Genomic DNA, 16,977 nt, shown 5'->3' on the forward strand with positions numbered 1-16,977 from the left:
CCCAACTCCTATTAAGTTAAAATTATTTAAAAAGTGTTGTCACTTGTCATTTGTTTAATATTATAGTCTATGCTTGCCACATCAATTCCATGTTTGATAGCACCGTCATTCTCCCGCTATATTACTTATATAATAAATCGTCCCTCCACTTTTTGTTTTAGTCATTTCGTTTATCTTCTGCAGAATGTTAGCCTTTAAAGTAGATTACTCTACTGTTTTATTATATATATTTAATGTCTTCAGGTTCATATTTTGACTTTATACTTTTGGGTTGATGTTATGATGTATCTTATCATGTTTACACATTTCATCACAGGTCAGTAGCTGGACAGCTTATGAGAGGGGAGACAATCCATGCTGAAACGTATAATTGTGTGACAATTTACTTCAGTGACATTTGTGGATTCACGGCCATGTCATCGGAATCCACCCCCATGCAGGTAATGAACTATATGTCTTATAATCAGTGGTGTGTTACAAACACTTCATATACCACGGGTAAGGGACCGACCTAATGTTTGTATACTTACAGTCAAAACAACGAGTTATGGTTCACTGATGATAATATTAGAGCTTAGAATAAAATCACGTGACATAGTAATATTATATCGTACATGTACATCAACATGTTTTTAAACAATCAATGACGTCAGAAGATGTCCTTTCAAACTTTGCTGTTACATGTATGCTATCCCAATATTTATTAATAGCGCAGGGTACTTTCATTTTTGAAAAATTACTACTTACATATAAATATGTAACATATAATTCAAAGTAAAATTGTTTCCTTAAAAAGACAACAACGAATGTCCAGTAAAATGAAAGGATGAGCCTCGAACTGCATTTCTTTCCTGAACAGTTATCATTTCTTACGAATATTGGGTCAGTGTATCACAGTTAAAATATAAATGTGGCGTCAATATCTTTTCTACATTTTCCAGGTTGTAGCTTTGCTGAATGACCTTTACACAGCGTTTGACTCCGTTATAGAAAATTTTGATGTATATAAGGTATGTTTTGACTTGGCAAATAATTAACCCAAATAAAGCATTACAAATGATTTGAAATTAGTATCTTTTAACATGGTTCATATCTTCATCAGGTAAATGAAAAACTAACAAACGAAACTATTTTAAATGCATAGTATGCTTATCATGAGTTATGCATATTAATTTGGGAAAAAAGGTTCTCCGAATTTCCTTAAGAAAATCATTACTTCGGCTCCAACGAAAAATTTAAACCAGCTAAAAAGAAACCATATTTATAGTTAAAGTGATCGAAACACAAGTGCAAATTCTTAACGTTAAGACAACTATGCTATGAATAATCAAAGAATCGCTATTCTTTTGTTCGTCTAGGTTGAAACGATAGGAGATGCATATATGGTGGTATCCGGTCTGCCCATGCGCAATGGAAATTTACACGCTCGTGAGATAGCCCGCATGTCAATATCTTTACTGAATACTACGCTGTCTTTCAAAATACGTCATCGACCAAACGAGCAGCTCAAACTACGTATCGGTATCCATACAGGTAAGTACATACAAGAACTGTCAATGTTTACGTTTTGGGATGACTGGGTCACCCTTTTTCGGTGTAATATAATCAGATGCACTATCTTAATGGCTGTCCCCGGCAGCATACCCCGGTAATGCAGCACTATAGTGAACGTAGGTCTTCCGCTAGAGTAAAAGGAGGCAGGCACGAACATAACACATCCACCACTCTCACGCATCCCGCACACAGGGGCTGTCCTTAAACATCCACGGCTATTGATAGTTCGATACAAAACCAAACAAAATCCTGAACCATTTAGATGATATTATGGTGAACAAATGTAACCACCAAACTCATACAAATTTAAGCACATGACCGAATTCAAATAGTAAATTGGGTCTCCCACATACGTTACCGTAGAGCTTGACAATGACTGGTGAAGTCGACGAAGAAAATGAATCAAATGAAATTTACATTTCAAAAAATAATTGTCTTATTATACCATATTTATATGATAACGTATTATATGAAAACACGAAAATGTTACGTTATATAACATCACAGATATGTAAAGTACCCCTCAGATATCTATGATAATCTCCCCTGAGCTGTAATACACATATATACATGTATATCCTCGTCTAGAATTGGAATGTTATTTCTTCTGGAACATATTTTTCCTCTAATACATATATATTGAATTACTTCCCTTGATTCGGTAGATATTCTCACTGATGAGAATATATATTAGTACCTCTCATACATTTTCTAACCTACCCTGATTTACAATATCAGTATTATTGTTTTCTTATTTATATGAGTTCCCCATGTATGCACAATATACTATGACCGCCATGATGAATATCGGTTGGTCAATTAGCAGTTTTCTTCCCCGATTGGTCCCCCCCGTCCCGATTAACATTATTCTCCTCTGCTTATCATAATTGTCTCCCCTGATTAATACGTTTATCTCCCCTGATTTAAAGGTCCAGTGGTAGCCGGTGTCGTTGGTCTCAAGATGCCTCGATATTGTCTGTTTGGAGACACAGTTAACACGACTTCCAGAATGGAATCAAATGGTCTACGTAAGTATTCTCCTTTATTTTCTCTCCTGCTCATGAGTTTTAATACTCTGGCATACGTTCTTATGCAATATTTGGCGATCAAAGCTTAAACGTGTAAAAGGGCATTCCAGAATATGTTCCTTCATCTAATCGAATCTAGCATCATTTACTTACATTGGTAAATATACAAGCACATATTGTAAGCTGAAGCATATGTTACTGGCATAAATGTTTCATCCATTTGTTGTCAGAGAAGCTAAGTGGTAGTTTTGGAGTCCTCCAAGAATTAATTCAAAATTGTAAATGAAATGTATATTTTGCTATTAGACTATATTGAAAATATACATTTCGTTACAGGAAAAATATCTTAGACTAATATGTTTATCTACACATCCTTAATATTGATGCATTGTTGTGTCTATTTATAGCACTAAGGATACATGTGAGTCCTAATTGTAAAGAAGTACTGGATACGTTTAAAACGTTTGAGTTAGAACTACGTGGACCAGTGGAGATGAAGGTGCGTAGTTTCTATGTTGCTATATATTTCTATAAATCTCCGAGGTCATAAAAGACTTTGGTGTCAAAATTAACTTCTAACTGTATAGACTTTCGTGGATTTTTGCTTTTTTGTTTTTGTTTTTGTTTTCTATGTAATTGTATGCTTTATACACTGTATGTCTTTAAAACAAGTTCATGTTGTCTGATATTTGAAATATTCCAAGCAATGCCGTAGACATCATCTGCATACAATGATCATTAAGAAATGGATTCTTAATCTGCTTTACCTTCGGAATGTTGTTTTTGAGAACAGTAAACCTATATCGTAAATATATTAGTTATCGTGTGCCTTTTAAATGTATAAATGAGTAGTGATAAGTAATCAAGCAATGATGCCGACGTCATATTATCTACTGTATAATGCATTACGTGTGTATGTTAGGGAAGCTGACATATTATATAAAAAAAAGAAATGTCTGTTACAAAACGGAAATAACCATTACATCATGTTTGTATTTTTTCTTTTTTTTTTTTTTGGTACACAGGGCAAGGGAACTGTGATCACCCACTGGCTTGTGGGAGAGCGGGCCCCGGCTAGCCAAGACAAAGAGAGTATCATTTAAATCCACCAATGACATCAGATCTTGGAGATCAGTCAACCAATGGAAACAGTTGTTATAAAAAGCGTGTGCTTCCGAGAAACATGCTGGTTAATGTTGTGATAAAATAGGTTGATCAATAAACCCCCACGACACACGTCAACTGATGTTGATTTACTGAGATTGTGACATTTATCAACCAATGGAAATACATATCTAACTCACATTAGCCAATAGGAAGCCAGGGTTCATAATTAGATGTTCAAAGCATACTATGTTACATCTAATAATAGACACGAAATGACAACAGCTGTAGCGGACACCGTAAGTGTGTCTTTTTAGGCTTAAAGACTACAGAGATCTATTGACGCAATTCCCAGTGCATTAACTTAAGGTAGTGGAAGAGAGTGTGATTAATATTGTGTTTATCAGTAAGTTATTCCTATTGGCCTTCCGATGTAAACACGTGTTTACGATTATTATGTTGAAATGAGTCTATCATTTTCAAGAAACCATATGTTTTATTGACGTATTGTTGGAACAAAACCTTATCAGTTTAAACTCTATATATTCCTTAAAGTGTTTACGAGATTAAGTAAAGCCATAACACTATGTATTATGATATATTATGACAATGAAAATAGGCAAAGGTATCACTGATATATTAGAACAATGAAAACGTGTTCCCCCAATCAAAACACAGGTCGAATGTACACATGGATAGGAATGTATACGTCTTCTCACATCTTGTCATTAAATCAAAATATGTACGGTATTAATACACGTCTCGGAATATGGCAGATTTGGCTTTCATGTGACCGTGGCATAGTTTGTATGTCGTTAACAAAACATTTCAGTTCATTCGAAACTAATGAACGAATGACCCGATATACTAGAATGTCAAAACACAGGAGAACTAGGAAGAATCATAGTTAACTTGGCATTGTGTGCGAACAAATCTACGACAATACAAGCAGGGAATATGTTACCTTTAATAGCATCGTGAACAAGTTAAATGAATTAAATGAGGAATGCTATCGTTTACCTGAGGGAGAAAAATGAGGAGGAACATTGAACGTGTTTTGAAGTATTTGAGATATTAGCAAGTCTGTTTTGTGACGAGCAGTTTTGGAGGTGAACGGTATAATGTTTAAGTCGAGTTAGACGATTACGAAAAGGATGCGTTCCCGAAATAACAAATTTGTATTGGACCGTTTGGAGGATATCAGCCAAGTAAGGTTGAAAAAAATGAACTTTTATTAAGTGTTATTGATTAGCTTCATAACGATTGTTCGGGACACTCGGAGCTGGACAATTTCAGTATAAAAGACTTTATGAGTACTTTTCGTGAGGGAAAATGAATTTCATCCGTATAGATAATCTGTTCCTTCTTTTTGAAAGGTAATTGAACGATTTTGACTTGAATACTGAAATGTTAATTTTGTAAGCTACAGTGATTCTAAATTGGATCTCTGGTTTGAGGGACACTTAACGATTTAGTGTGGAATGCGGAGATGTTAAATAAACATTTTCCAACATTCAACGGATTCATCAGCGGATGTTAATATGTGACCGAGGAAATCGATTCCAAGTACACATGTATCGTATGTTAACGTTTCGAACACGAAGATTAAAATCGGCTTTGAATGAAACTTTCGAAGAGGAAGATTAAAATCGGCTTTGAATGAAGCTGAATTGTTTTTCCGACCCAAATGTTGGCTAATATGAGCAAGAATACAGGTATAACGAAGAGAACATAATGAAGGAATGAAAATATATACCCAACAAAGCTGTCCAGGTGAAACTGAGTAGATTGACATATTTGGGGAAATATTTGACCATTTCGAATCGTCTCGGACATCTTAAAACCATTGGATATGCGTATAATGTGCTACAATAACACATACCAACATGTGCGATAACTGAGTAAAATATACCACGTCAACGGAATGGATTCAGTCCAGATATATTACCAAATGAAATGACTTTTAGATTTCTGCTGACATACGGAGAAAAAAATGGTATTGAAAGTGAGAAACATTCGTTAGAGGTAGTTATTTCAGAAATATATACACCAATATTAACTGATGTAACGAGAGTTTTGTGTTGGTGCGTGAGATCGGGAGATTTGTCGGTTGGATAACGGGAGACAAATCTGTGAACAATGGGGGAAAAACATGTCTCATGATGGTTTACTGTGACCCATGAACTGATGTTTTGATGATTATTATATTGTTTCTGTTTTGACTACTGCGGTTTGTGATATTATAGAAATATTGTGATGTCCCTTATAAAATATTGTAGTTGTTCAAACATATGAGAATATATATAAATATAAATTCATTATATAAATGTAATATATATATATATTATATAAGTACAATACCTTTATCTGTTGATCTAGTTTGTCTTAGCTCTGATATGAGTGTCCATAAAATCAGACTTCGAGGAAACAACACTCCGTTTCCTTTGAATTGTCAAAGAAACGGATATGGAAGATTTTTTTTCGAATGTTTAAGAGGTTCGAATTTCGGTATGTTATTGATTAATGCACATAATGTATGTAAGTAACTATACGGTAATGTTCAGGGCGTGGTAAGCACTTTACCATTTTGTTTTGTTTTTCAATTTCTTATAGTGTGTTAGTATGGATGACGAAACAATTAAATTACATTGTTTTAAAACGAACATATTTAAGCGTTTATTTCAATTCTGCACATCCCTGTCACATATATCTATCCTATGTTGATTGCGTTTTACTTAAACGATTATTGACCTGTTGTAGTTTTAAACAACTATTCGGTTTCTGTAAATTGAAAACCTTTAACTGTAGACATCATGGAGTTAGGAAAACGATTTAATATTATTGGAAGATTTGCTTTATTTTACTCGGTAGTTTGGCTTAATACTGTAACTAAATATTTTTTATCATCTTTTTTTAAAGAAATTCTTATCATTCGAAAAAGAAACCCAATTATTTGTTTATTTCCCAAAGTTTAGTTTCAGTCAAACATTGAAACTATTATTTGTGTTGAAGTAATGCTGAAATGAATATCTAGGTTTTTTTTATAGAGCTTGGTTGTTTTAAGAACATATGTAGGTTTTTTTTCCTAATTTTTTTTATATTATTTATTTATTTATTTTTATTTCTTGTTTGTTAATTTCGCGTAACAAAATTGAGCAATATGGTAATATATTTTACTGCAATATTCGGAGAAGGCTTTATCTAACCTCCATTCCCCATCACTATGATCTTTGATTGAGAAAAACATCGCAGAATGTTCATGAAATAATTCGTAAACATAATAATGGTCATCCTCCTTTAAAATCATCAACAGATTGTTGTAGCTATCCTAACACCATATTAAAGTCTGTGTGAATTTATTATACTGCCAACGTTAAGCTCACTGTCTGCGATGTTTAATATCGTGATAGTTTCAACATATAAAAACACACCAAAACATTGTTTTAACATATTTGTTTATCATTAAATATGTGTGTTGTATTTTTGTTAATTCGCCTTGAGCATTCGACTGCTGGTTCTCCTAGGCTTCAAAGATTTCCTGAATTGTATTATCACATTTGATGTAATATGTGTATTTGAAGCAATGGCGCGTTATCGAAGTTACGTAAAGTGCAGGAACTATTGTTTATAAATCATACGATTGCAAAGAGTGTTATAAAGTTATTTCATACATGTATCTCGAAGAAAACTATTTTGTCTACTACATGTATATAAAAAATGTGTGTTCGGTGAGATTTGATCTCGTAAGTGATTGAATTGACACGATGAACAGTCGATAACAGCCAGGTAATCCTTATTGATACCATGAAAGGACCGTGTTTGAAACGGAAGTAGAAGTTTATACCGGAAATGTCATCAGTATCTTCGTAACGCTTGTTTGCTACGGAAATATCACTATCATTTTACGTGACGCTAAAACTGCACATGTTTGACCACCGCCATTGTTACAATTCATGAGTGTCCGCACAACGAGACAATTCATATTTTTCGATCATTTGTTTCGTTATAACTTTCAAAAATGACTTCTTAGATTTCTTACGGTCTGGTCTGATTGTTTTTTTTTTTTCTCGCCGAGTTAAATAATTAAGAATCTCGTTTAGTTAATTTCTCTTGAACATAACTGATTTCAGCGACTTTCACGGAAAAGAATAGTAAACAACTACTAATTGCAATTTTAAACAAAAACATTATTTTCTTTGTGTGTTATAATTAACAGTTCACATGACAGGAAATCTGGGGACATATGGACAGTTATAATAACGTTAAACCATGAAAAAACAAACATATCATTTCAGGAAATCTAAGGGTGGATGTTTAAATGCCATGTGGGCCTTCTGCTGTTTTTTTCTCTCGTAGCGAGTGTTTCAACTCTCACTTTTAATATTTACATTTATATTAGGTAGAACGTAGATTTAATTCTATTCAATTTTACTATTTTTTTTCTTTTTACTTTATGTATTCTTTGATGAGTTATATTTTCGTACAACTATTGATTTATATTTTGTGTTCAATGACATAACTGCTGACTGTTCTAGAGTATCACTATACTTCCTTATTTACACAAATTGCACAACCATACCTACGACTTAGTTTCAATATTTATTGTTGATTATAATTATATCGTTTATATAATGATAACTAGCAGTATCTGTCTACCTAATTAGTTATTTATAGAAAACAATAGGATCTTTATATTGTTTATGGATTCCAATTGTATTGTATATCTTTAAAATGTCTTACCCACGGATAAATATAGGCCCATATATTAAATGATATATGAATGCTAATTTCGTGATTTTTTTTTTCTTTTTTTTCTGATTCAATAGGATTTTTAACGAATTTTGTAATAACTAATTGGCATTTCTTATCCTGTACATATATACTTAATTATTCATTTACTGGAAAATCATATCTCCCTATATCGTGTTTTGTTGATATGGCAAAACAAATCATGACTACTACTATCACTGTATGTCTATTGTTACCGCGCAATGTAAGTGGTTTGCCTTAAACAAATTTTATGTTAGCGAAATACTTTTCTAGTTAGAAAATATTTATTATATGTGTGTTTGTGCTCATCACATGAGGTTGTCACATGATGAATTGTCATGCGCAGCTTTTACAATGTAATACTGCAGGTCAAAGGTCATATGAAATCCGGACAAGAACTGCATGATGCCAGTCCCCGTTCGCCAAACTTTTCAGAAGGTTATGTAATCAGAGATCACTCTAAAGGTTGTTTCCGAAAAGGAGGTTTTGCTATCTTTATGGATCGACCAAAAATGTCTAACGTTAAAATCGAAAATGAAATTAAAATTCCCAAATATCCAATTCCAAATCTCCGCGAAAAATGGTATTGCTTTGTATTCAATATCTAGATAAAACCGCGAAAATTTTGAACAATCTCAAAACACCATTTGAAAGTAATTTTTCACAACGACATTATTTTACGACATAATTTACATTTTACCATGTAAAGAAATTAATTCTCGAATTACATGTAACTGTAAACAATTCAATTTTCACATGCGGTTTTATTGAAAGGAGACAAACAACAATAAAATAAAGGTTGTTTCCAACAGGAAGTTCAAATTCAAATCTACAGGTAGCAGAAATATCAGAATGATGATGATGATGATGATGATGATGATGATGATGATGAGAGATGTTGTACAGGATATCTATATTTCAGGGGAACCAGTATTGTTAGGGATCGATGGTTAACTTTGACGAATTATTATTCGCATGGTGTCCATTTGATAAATAATATGAAGATTTGCATTAGTATTGTACACCTATGTTTCATCTATGATAAATTATATTATAATTCTAAATAAAAACTTTTGTTTTCTATTTGAATTGTGACTCTATATGACTTTAAGCTACCTTGATTATAGCTTTGTCCCTGCAATCATAATCATAGCAAAATGCACCGAGGTATGGAAAAGGTGGAAGACCGAGGGATATATCACAATCAAGGGTTGATAATTCATTATATTCATCTGAAAACAGGTTGTTATATATCACCTACGGCATGTGTCGGGGGGGGGGCGGCACATAGACGTTGTTTTTCTGACGGCCGTGACGTCGGCAATGTTAGGATTTGCTTTTAAGCTCTGTTTCTGACAAAGCTAGACCAAGAATTATAGATGTAACGTGTGTAGTGGAGAATACAACACTGAAAATGTTTCTACATTGATTTCTACATTTTTGGGGTTGGAAAAAAAATCAACGCTAAGGTTTTGCGTTTACCTTTGGCATACTATACTGTTTCTGACAAACTATAAAAGCTAAAACAACCAAACTTTGGTTATAGGTGTATTGTGGGGTGGTTAGCCGAATGCAATACACTCTTTACTATTGTATTTCTACGATTTATACATTTTAGGGTATATTTATGGATTAAGAATAAAATCATTGGAATGGTTTTGAGTTAAATAAAGAATTAGAGTTAGACCAACCAAACCTCGGTCATAGGTGTATCATAAGTGTTAGTGCCTGTTGCACTGAAAAGCATCTCGTTGATTTATTTTTTGACAGGTGACAAAAAGTAACTAGGTTACTATGGTTATTGTATTACATGGCATATCCGACAAAAAGTTCACGATTAAAAATAATCAGTCTACGTCATTAGATAGACCAGATAGAAAGACCAGTGGTGCGAGAAGTGAAAATGTTTATAACGGCAATTAATAAAGACAACCTTAGTTAAAAATTCAAAACATATTCATTATTTTAATATTATTTTAAATTCATTTAAATTAATATGCAAATTATGAATAACAGGATTTCAGATGAAATAGCATTTTGAAGCACGATACTGTACAGCACTGTGGCTTAAAACTCTTTACCGCAACTTGAAAAGCTTGAATAATATCCGTGTCAGAATGGAGGGCCATTACATCTTCGTAGCGAACACAATAACAATCATCCGTCATGTGAACCATTAATACTGTCCTTAGTCTCGGCATAAAACTTTCTAAATCATTGCTGTCTGAAAGTCAGTGGGCTCCTTTTTCCCCTGAAGAAATCGTCGGAATGATTTTGCTTAGATGTCCGTCGCTTGTCTGGTGTTTTGGAATCCCTATTTTCTGAAATGAAATGTTCATTTGCCTGCCATCTTGTCAACGATGGTCATCAGCACCGCTGTTCTCACACACAAAAAAAAAAAAAAAAAAAAGCAAAAACAAAAAAAAACGGACTTTTTGAATTATATACATGTGTAATTATATAATGTGTACCGTGAGAAATACGTTATTTTTATTTTGAAAGCCTGTACGTAACTGTAATCGTCACGATAAACCACCACTAATACCACCTTAAATAAATTATGATAGTGAAATCAAAACGATGAAAGTCCCTGGGAATTTGACATTTATTTTCCACAAGAATATGACTGTAACATAACGAAGACATTTTAATAAACACAATTTATGCTCTCCACTACACAGTGTAAACAAATCACTGTGACTTCTTGACAATGGGTTATTTTTGCAATTGGTTTTTGCAATTTTCAAAACATCTATGCGTCATTATTTTCCAAAATATTCCAGAACATTAGAAGGTAAATCGACCCTACACTTTACACGTCATATTTCCAAATGGTGTCTGACCTTAATTTCATGTCATATCATGACCACCTAATTTCAAGGTATTTATATACAAAAAAAATAAAACTTACCGGTGATAACCACTAGAGGGACCAAATTGGCACTCCTTTGTAATACAGGAAAACGCAGGGACAAAATCAATAAATAAATGATTAATATCGTTATCTCATTTAGACTGATGAATATGACATATGACGACAACACCAAGAGAATTTTAGATGTTAATATGATATACTTATGTACAATTAGACAAACATAGAGAGTTTGATATAATATAGCACAGCCTGGTTTGTGGGGACATCAAAGCACAACAGGAAAAGACATGTGGCATAAATTTCACATCTAGGATATTTTGTATTTCTTACATTAAAGTATATTCGTCTTTGATATGACATTCCAACCGGATATGTTTCTACATTCATATTGTGTTATGTTTGCCGCTCTGTTACCGAATTTACTGCATGATTATGACTCGATATATTTTAGTGAAATCCTGCAACATTGACGAAAACGGAACCGCTCCACGTTCTAATCATTAGTCAAAAACACTTAAATACTTCCATCAAATATATTAAGTCTATGTGTGAGGACTAAATCAACAAAAACACATCCGCAAGACAGATCGTAAGGAACCCATGTATCACCTATCATAAATAAGTATACAGTAACAGGTCTGATTCTTCGACATTATCATATGTAATCATGTCTCAAAATCTTGTAATCCGTTTTTGGAGCACGGCTGAATATAACGCTTAGAAATAACTTCTTTTTTGTAATTCTCAAAAAAATATTATGACGGACTTATCTCATATGATTATCATAACTTCATTGTATAACAAAATGTTCCAGAAGGTAGCATATTTATTCGAGATAACGAAAAAACATAGCCTCATTTCACACATGATCACACTCTTGAGATTAATATACAAATTTACCCAACCCCATTTACGTTTGCTCTTGAATAATTTTTTCCATTTAAAAAGCAAGCATGATATCTGACCTAAATCAAATATTAGTAAATTTCTGTGCGACTAACACCCCCTATCGTGATTTGGAGTATCGGTGCAAATAACTTAAGCTAATTTCTTAAACTTATCATATTGCTGAAGTAAAAGAGCTGTTTTATCAGAGATGAAGGCTTATTTTGTTAGTGTTAAATTTCTATAAAGCAAACATTGTCCGACAGTATGGATAATGGATGGAAATGGTATTTGTTTGGTAATTATATATCCATTATCCGTGATGTAAACCGAAGTCTTATACTACCTCCTGTATCTTAGTGACGTGTTTCGAATATTTTCATCAAATATTTATCAAATTACCATATGATTGAAAATATTAACTTTGTTAAAACAAGTTTTCGGAAGATGCTGGCTGTTAAAAACCACGGGAAAGGTGTAATTGTCTTCAACATATGATCTCATTCGGAAATATATCTTTTTATGTGATGTGAAGTCAGACGTGTTTGATGTTTATTGATATGCCCAGTGGCTCTATGTCACCAGCCTAACTCTCATTTGAGACTGTGACTTACCCGGATTCGAACTATATGTGTATGGCTGGTATAGCCAATGAAGCAAAAGACGCTTTCTCTCCCGGAACACCTGGACTTATTATATTGATCCTGTTCAATAGTTCCCTGAAAATCTATATTTTGGTTTATACTTTCCCTCGTTTAATTAATTTTTAATTTGAGTTCTGGTTTGGTTATTACGTCGGCATACTTTGTTGTATTTGTCTAATTGTCTACATCGATCAAATAAATATGGAAATGGTTTTTCTTTTCTTTTTTTCTTTCTTTTTTTAATCTACATTATTAGCGATTTGTACGTCACCTTGTGGTTGACTAACTTTACTTACAGATTCAATTCCAATGTACATTCATCAATGCGGTCGTATTTTTGTTCTCTCTATTCGTGTTTTAACCTTCACGCTACGGATCAATGGGTCGTTCTAATCCTTTCGTTCTGTTCTTCTTGTAGAGTTTCCTTTGCTCGTCTGGTTTTGTGTAATTCTGTGGGTATCTGTTCATTTCATACCGTTGATGCTTCCCCCTTTTGGTGTCTTTCTTTTTCACTGTTGTCAACTATTCCTATATTTCTGTGTTTCCTCAGTCCATTTTATCCTGAGGTACAAAGCAATGTTTTCTCTGTTCTTAGCTCACTGTCTGAAACCTCATCGGAATGTATTGTCTCTTTGTTTCGATATTTTCATCCGTGAAAATACCTATCGACGTCCTTCATTTCATTTATTTACACAGCTGATTCTATGATACTGTTGTAATATATACAGTATAGTGTATATAGGATCTGCTCGACATATCTTAAAGACTTAAATCAATTTTGTTTAGAGTTTCAATAGTGTAGAGACAGGGGGAGGGGCATTCTACAGAACATTGCAAAAATGTGTTATGATAGATTGGGGTTTTACCTTTCCATACTTTATTCTTACCGTGTTGATATCATACTCCCTTCCATCAAACTCTTTCAAAATACTTAGAGGTTTTATTAATCATTTTGGTTTATTGTTTCACCTAGAATCAAATCGCGAGGTAATGTAAGTACAGTAGAAAATAATTGGTTGGGATATTGTGTTCTTATCTAATAGCTTGAGATGTGGTGTATTCCGTGCTTGTTCTCTCGTATAGTGGTTTTTAACTTCACGCTACGAATCAATGGTCTTCTAATCCTTCGTTCATGTTCTGTGGTAGAGTTTCCTTTGCTCGTGATGGTTTTTGTGTAATTCTGTATGGGTTATTGTTCATCTTCAATACCGTTGAATTGCTTCCCCTTTTGGTGTCTTTCTTTTTCACTAGTTTGTCACTATTCCTATTATTTCTGTGTTTCTAGTTCTCAGTCCTTTTATCCGCGTACAAAGCTGTTTTTTGTTCTTAGCTAACGTCTGAAACTCATCGGAATGTTATTGTCTCTTATGTTTGGATATTTTATTCCGGAAAGAGAATACCTTATCGACGTCCGTTCATTATTTGTTTTCATGTTATAGTTGAATGCTGATTCTATGATTACTGTTGTAATTTCAGTATCAGTATAGGTATAGGGATCTCTCGACTATTTAAGCTTAATCAATGTTTGTTTATATTTCTAATAGTGTAGAGACAAGGGGGAGGGGATTCTAGACATTTGCAAAATGTGTATATAGATTGGGTTTGGTTTTATTACGTCTTTCCATACTTTATTCTTACCGTGTTGATATATCTCCCTTCATCAAACTCTTCAAATACTTAGAGGTTTTATTAATCATTTTGGTTTATTGTTTCACCTAGAATCAAATCGCGAGGTAATGTAAGTACAGTAGAAAATAATTGGTTGGGATATTGTGTTCTTATCTAATAGCTTGAGATGTGGTGATATTCTTTTATAGGTTGGGGATATTGTTTTATTCGTTCATAGGTTGGGATATTGTTTTTTCGTTAATGGCAAGGGGTGTTATGTTATTTGTTAATAGGTTGGGATGTTGTTTTATTCGTTAATATATTGGGATGTTGTTTTATTCGTTAATAGATTGGGATGTTGTTTTATTCGTTAATAGGTTGGGATGTTGTTTTATTCGTTAATAGGTTGGAATATTGTTTTATTCGTTAATAGATTGGGATGTTGTTTTATTCGTTAATATATTGGGATGTTGTTTTATTCGTTAATATATTGGGATGTTGTTTTATTCGTTAATATATTGGGATATTGTTTTATTCGTTAATAGGTTGGAATATTGTTTTATTCAGTCGTTAATAGGTTGGAATATTGTTTTATTCGTTAATAGATTGGGATATTGTTTTATTCAGTCGTTAATAGGTTGGGATATTGTTTTATTCGTTAATAGATTGGGATATTGTTTTATTCGTTAATAGGTTGGGATGTTGTTTTATTCAGTCGTTAATAGGTTGGAATATTGTTTTATTCAGTCGTTAATAGATTGGGATGTTGTTTTATTCGTTAATAGGTTGGGATATTGTTTTATTCGTTAATAGATTGGGATATTGTTTTATTCGTTAATAGATTGGGATGTTGTTTTATTCAGTCGTTAATAGGTTGGAATATTGTTTTATTCAGTCGTTAATAGATTGGGATGTTGTTTTATTCGTTAATATATTGGGATGTTGTTTTATTCGTTAATATATTGGGATGTTGTTTCATTCGTTAATATATTGGGATGTTGTTTTATTCGTTAATAGGTTGGAATATTGTTTTATTCAGTCGTTAATAAGTTGGGATATTGTTTTATTCAGTCGTTAATAAGTTGGGATATTGTTTTATTCAGTCGTTAATAGGTTAGGATATTGTTTTATTCGTTAATAGGTTGGGATATTGTTTTATTCGTTAATAGATTGGGATATTGTTTTATTCAGTCGTTAATAGATTGGGATGTTGTTTTATTCGTTAATAGGTTGGAATATTGTTTTATTCGTTAATAGGTTGGAATATTGTTTTATTCAGTCGTTAATAGGTTGGGATATTGTTTTATTCGTTAATATATTGGGATGTTGTTTTATTCGTTAATATATTGGGATATTGTTTTATTCAGTCGTTAATAAGTTGGGATATTGTTTTATTCGTTAATAGGTTGGGATATTGTTTTATTCGTTAATAGATTGGGATATTGTTTTATTCAGTCGTTAATAGGTTGGAATATTGTTTTATTCAGTCGTTAATAAGTTGGGATATTGTTTTATTCAGTCGTTAATAGGTTGGAATATTGTTTTATTCGTTAATAGGTTGGGATATTGTTTTATTCAGTCGTTAATAAGTTGGGATATTGTTTTATTCAGTCGTTAATAGGTTGGAATATTGTTTTATTCGTTAATAGGTTGGAATATTGTTTTATTCAGTCGTTAATAGGTTGGGATATTGTTTTATTCAGTCGTTAATAGGTTGGAATATTGTTTTATTCAGTCGTTAATAAGTTGGGATATTGTTTTATTCAGTCGTTAATAGGTTGGAATATTGTTTTATTCGTTAATAGGTTGGGATATTGTTTTATTCGTTAATAGATTGGGATATTGTTTTATTCAGTCGTTAATAGATTGGGATGTTGTTTTATTCGTTAATAGGTTGGAATATTGTTTTATTCGTTAATAGGTTGGAATATTGTTTTATTCAGTCGTTAATAGATTGGGATATTGTTTTATTCAGTCGTTAATAGATTGGGATATTGTTTTATTCGTTAATAGGTTGGAATATTGTTTTATTCGTTAATAGGTTGGAATATTGTTTTATTCGTTAATAGATTGGGATGTTGTTTTATTCGTTAATAGATTGGGATATTGTTTTATTCAGTCGTTAATAGGTTGGAATATTGTTTTATTCAGTCGTTAATAAGTTGGGATATTGTTTTATTCAGTCGTTAATAGGTTGGGATATTGTTTTATTCGTTAATAGATTGGGATGTTGTTTTATTCGTTAATAGATTGGGATATTGTTTTATTCAGTCGTTAATAGGTTGGAATATTGTTTTATTCAGTCGTTAATAAGTTGGGATATTGTTTTATTCAGTCGTTAATAGGTTGGAATATTGTTTTATTCAGTCGTTAATAGGTTGGGATATTGTTTTATTCAGTCGTTAATAGATTGGGATGTTGTTTTATTTGTTAATAAATTGGGATATTGTTTTATTCGTTAATAGGTTGGGATATTGTGTTATTCAGTCGTTAATAAGTTGGGATATTG

General features: G+C 32.6%; 1 protein-coding gene across 2 annotated transcripts in view; it reads left to right on the plus strand.

Annotated features, from left to right (window-relative positions):
• LOC117315776 (atrial natriuretic peptide receptor 1-like) overlaps positions 1–9,539 on the plus strand; it is a 349,153-nt gene extending 339,614 nt beyond the window's left edge. For both annotated transcript variants that reach the window (XM_033870136.1, XM_033870135.1), the window contains 6 exons: positions 317–440; positions 942–1,010; positions 1,359–1,533; positions 2,484–2,582; positions 2,990–3,081; positions 3,608–9,539. In XM_033870136.1, coding sequence (XP_033726027.1) covers positions 317–440; positions 942–1,010; positions 1,359–1,533; positions 2,484–2,582; positions 2,990–3,081; positions 3,608–3,685 — 637 coding nt within the window. In that variant the 3' untranslated portion in view covers positions 3,686–9,539. The remainder of the gene's footprint in view (positions 1–316; positions 441–941; positions 1,011–1,358; positions 1,534–2,483; positions 2,583–2,989; positions 3,082–3,607) is intronic.
• Positions 9,540–16,977: the final 7,438 nt, after the last annotated feature.

The sequence above is a fragment of the Pecten maximus genome, chromosome 17 (genome assembly GCF_902652985.1).
Source record: "Pecten maximus chromosome 17, xPecMax1.1, whole genome shotgun sequence".
NCBI lineage: Eukaryota > Metazoa > Mollusca > Bivalvia > Pectinida > Pectinidae > Pecten > Pecten maximus.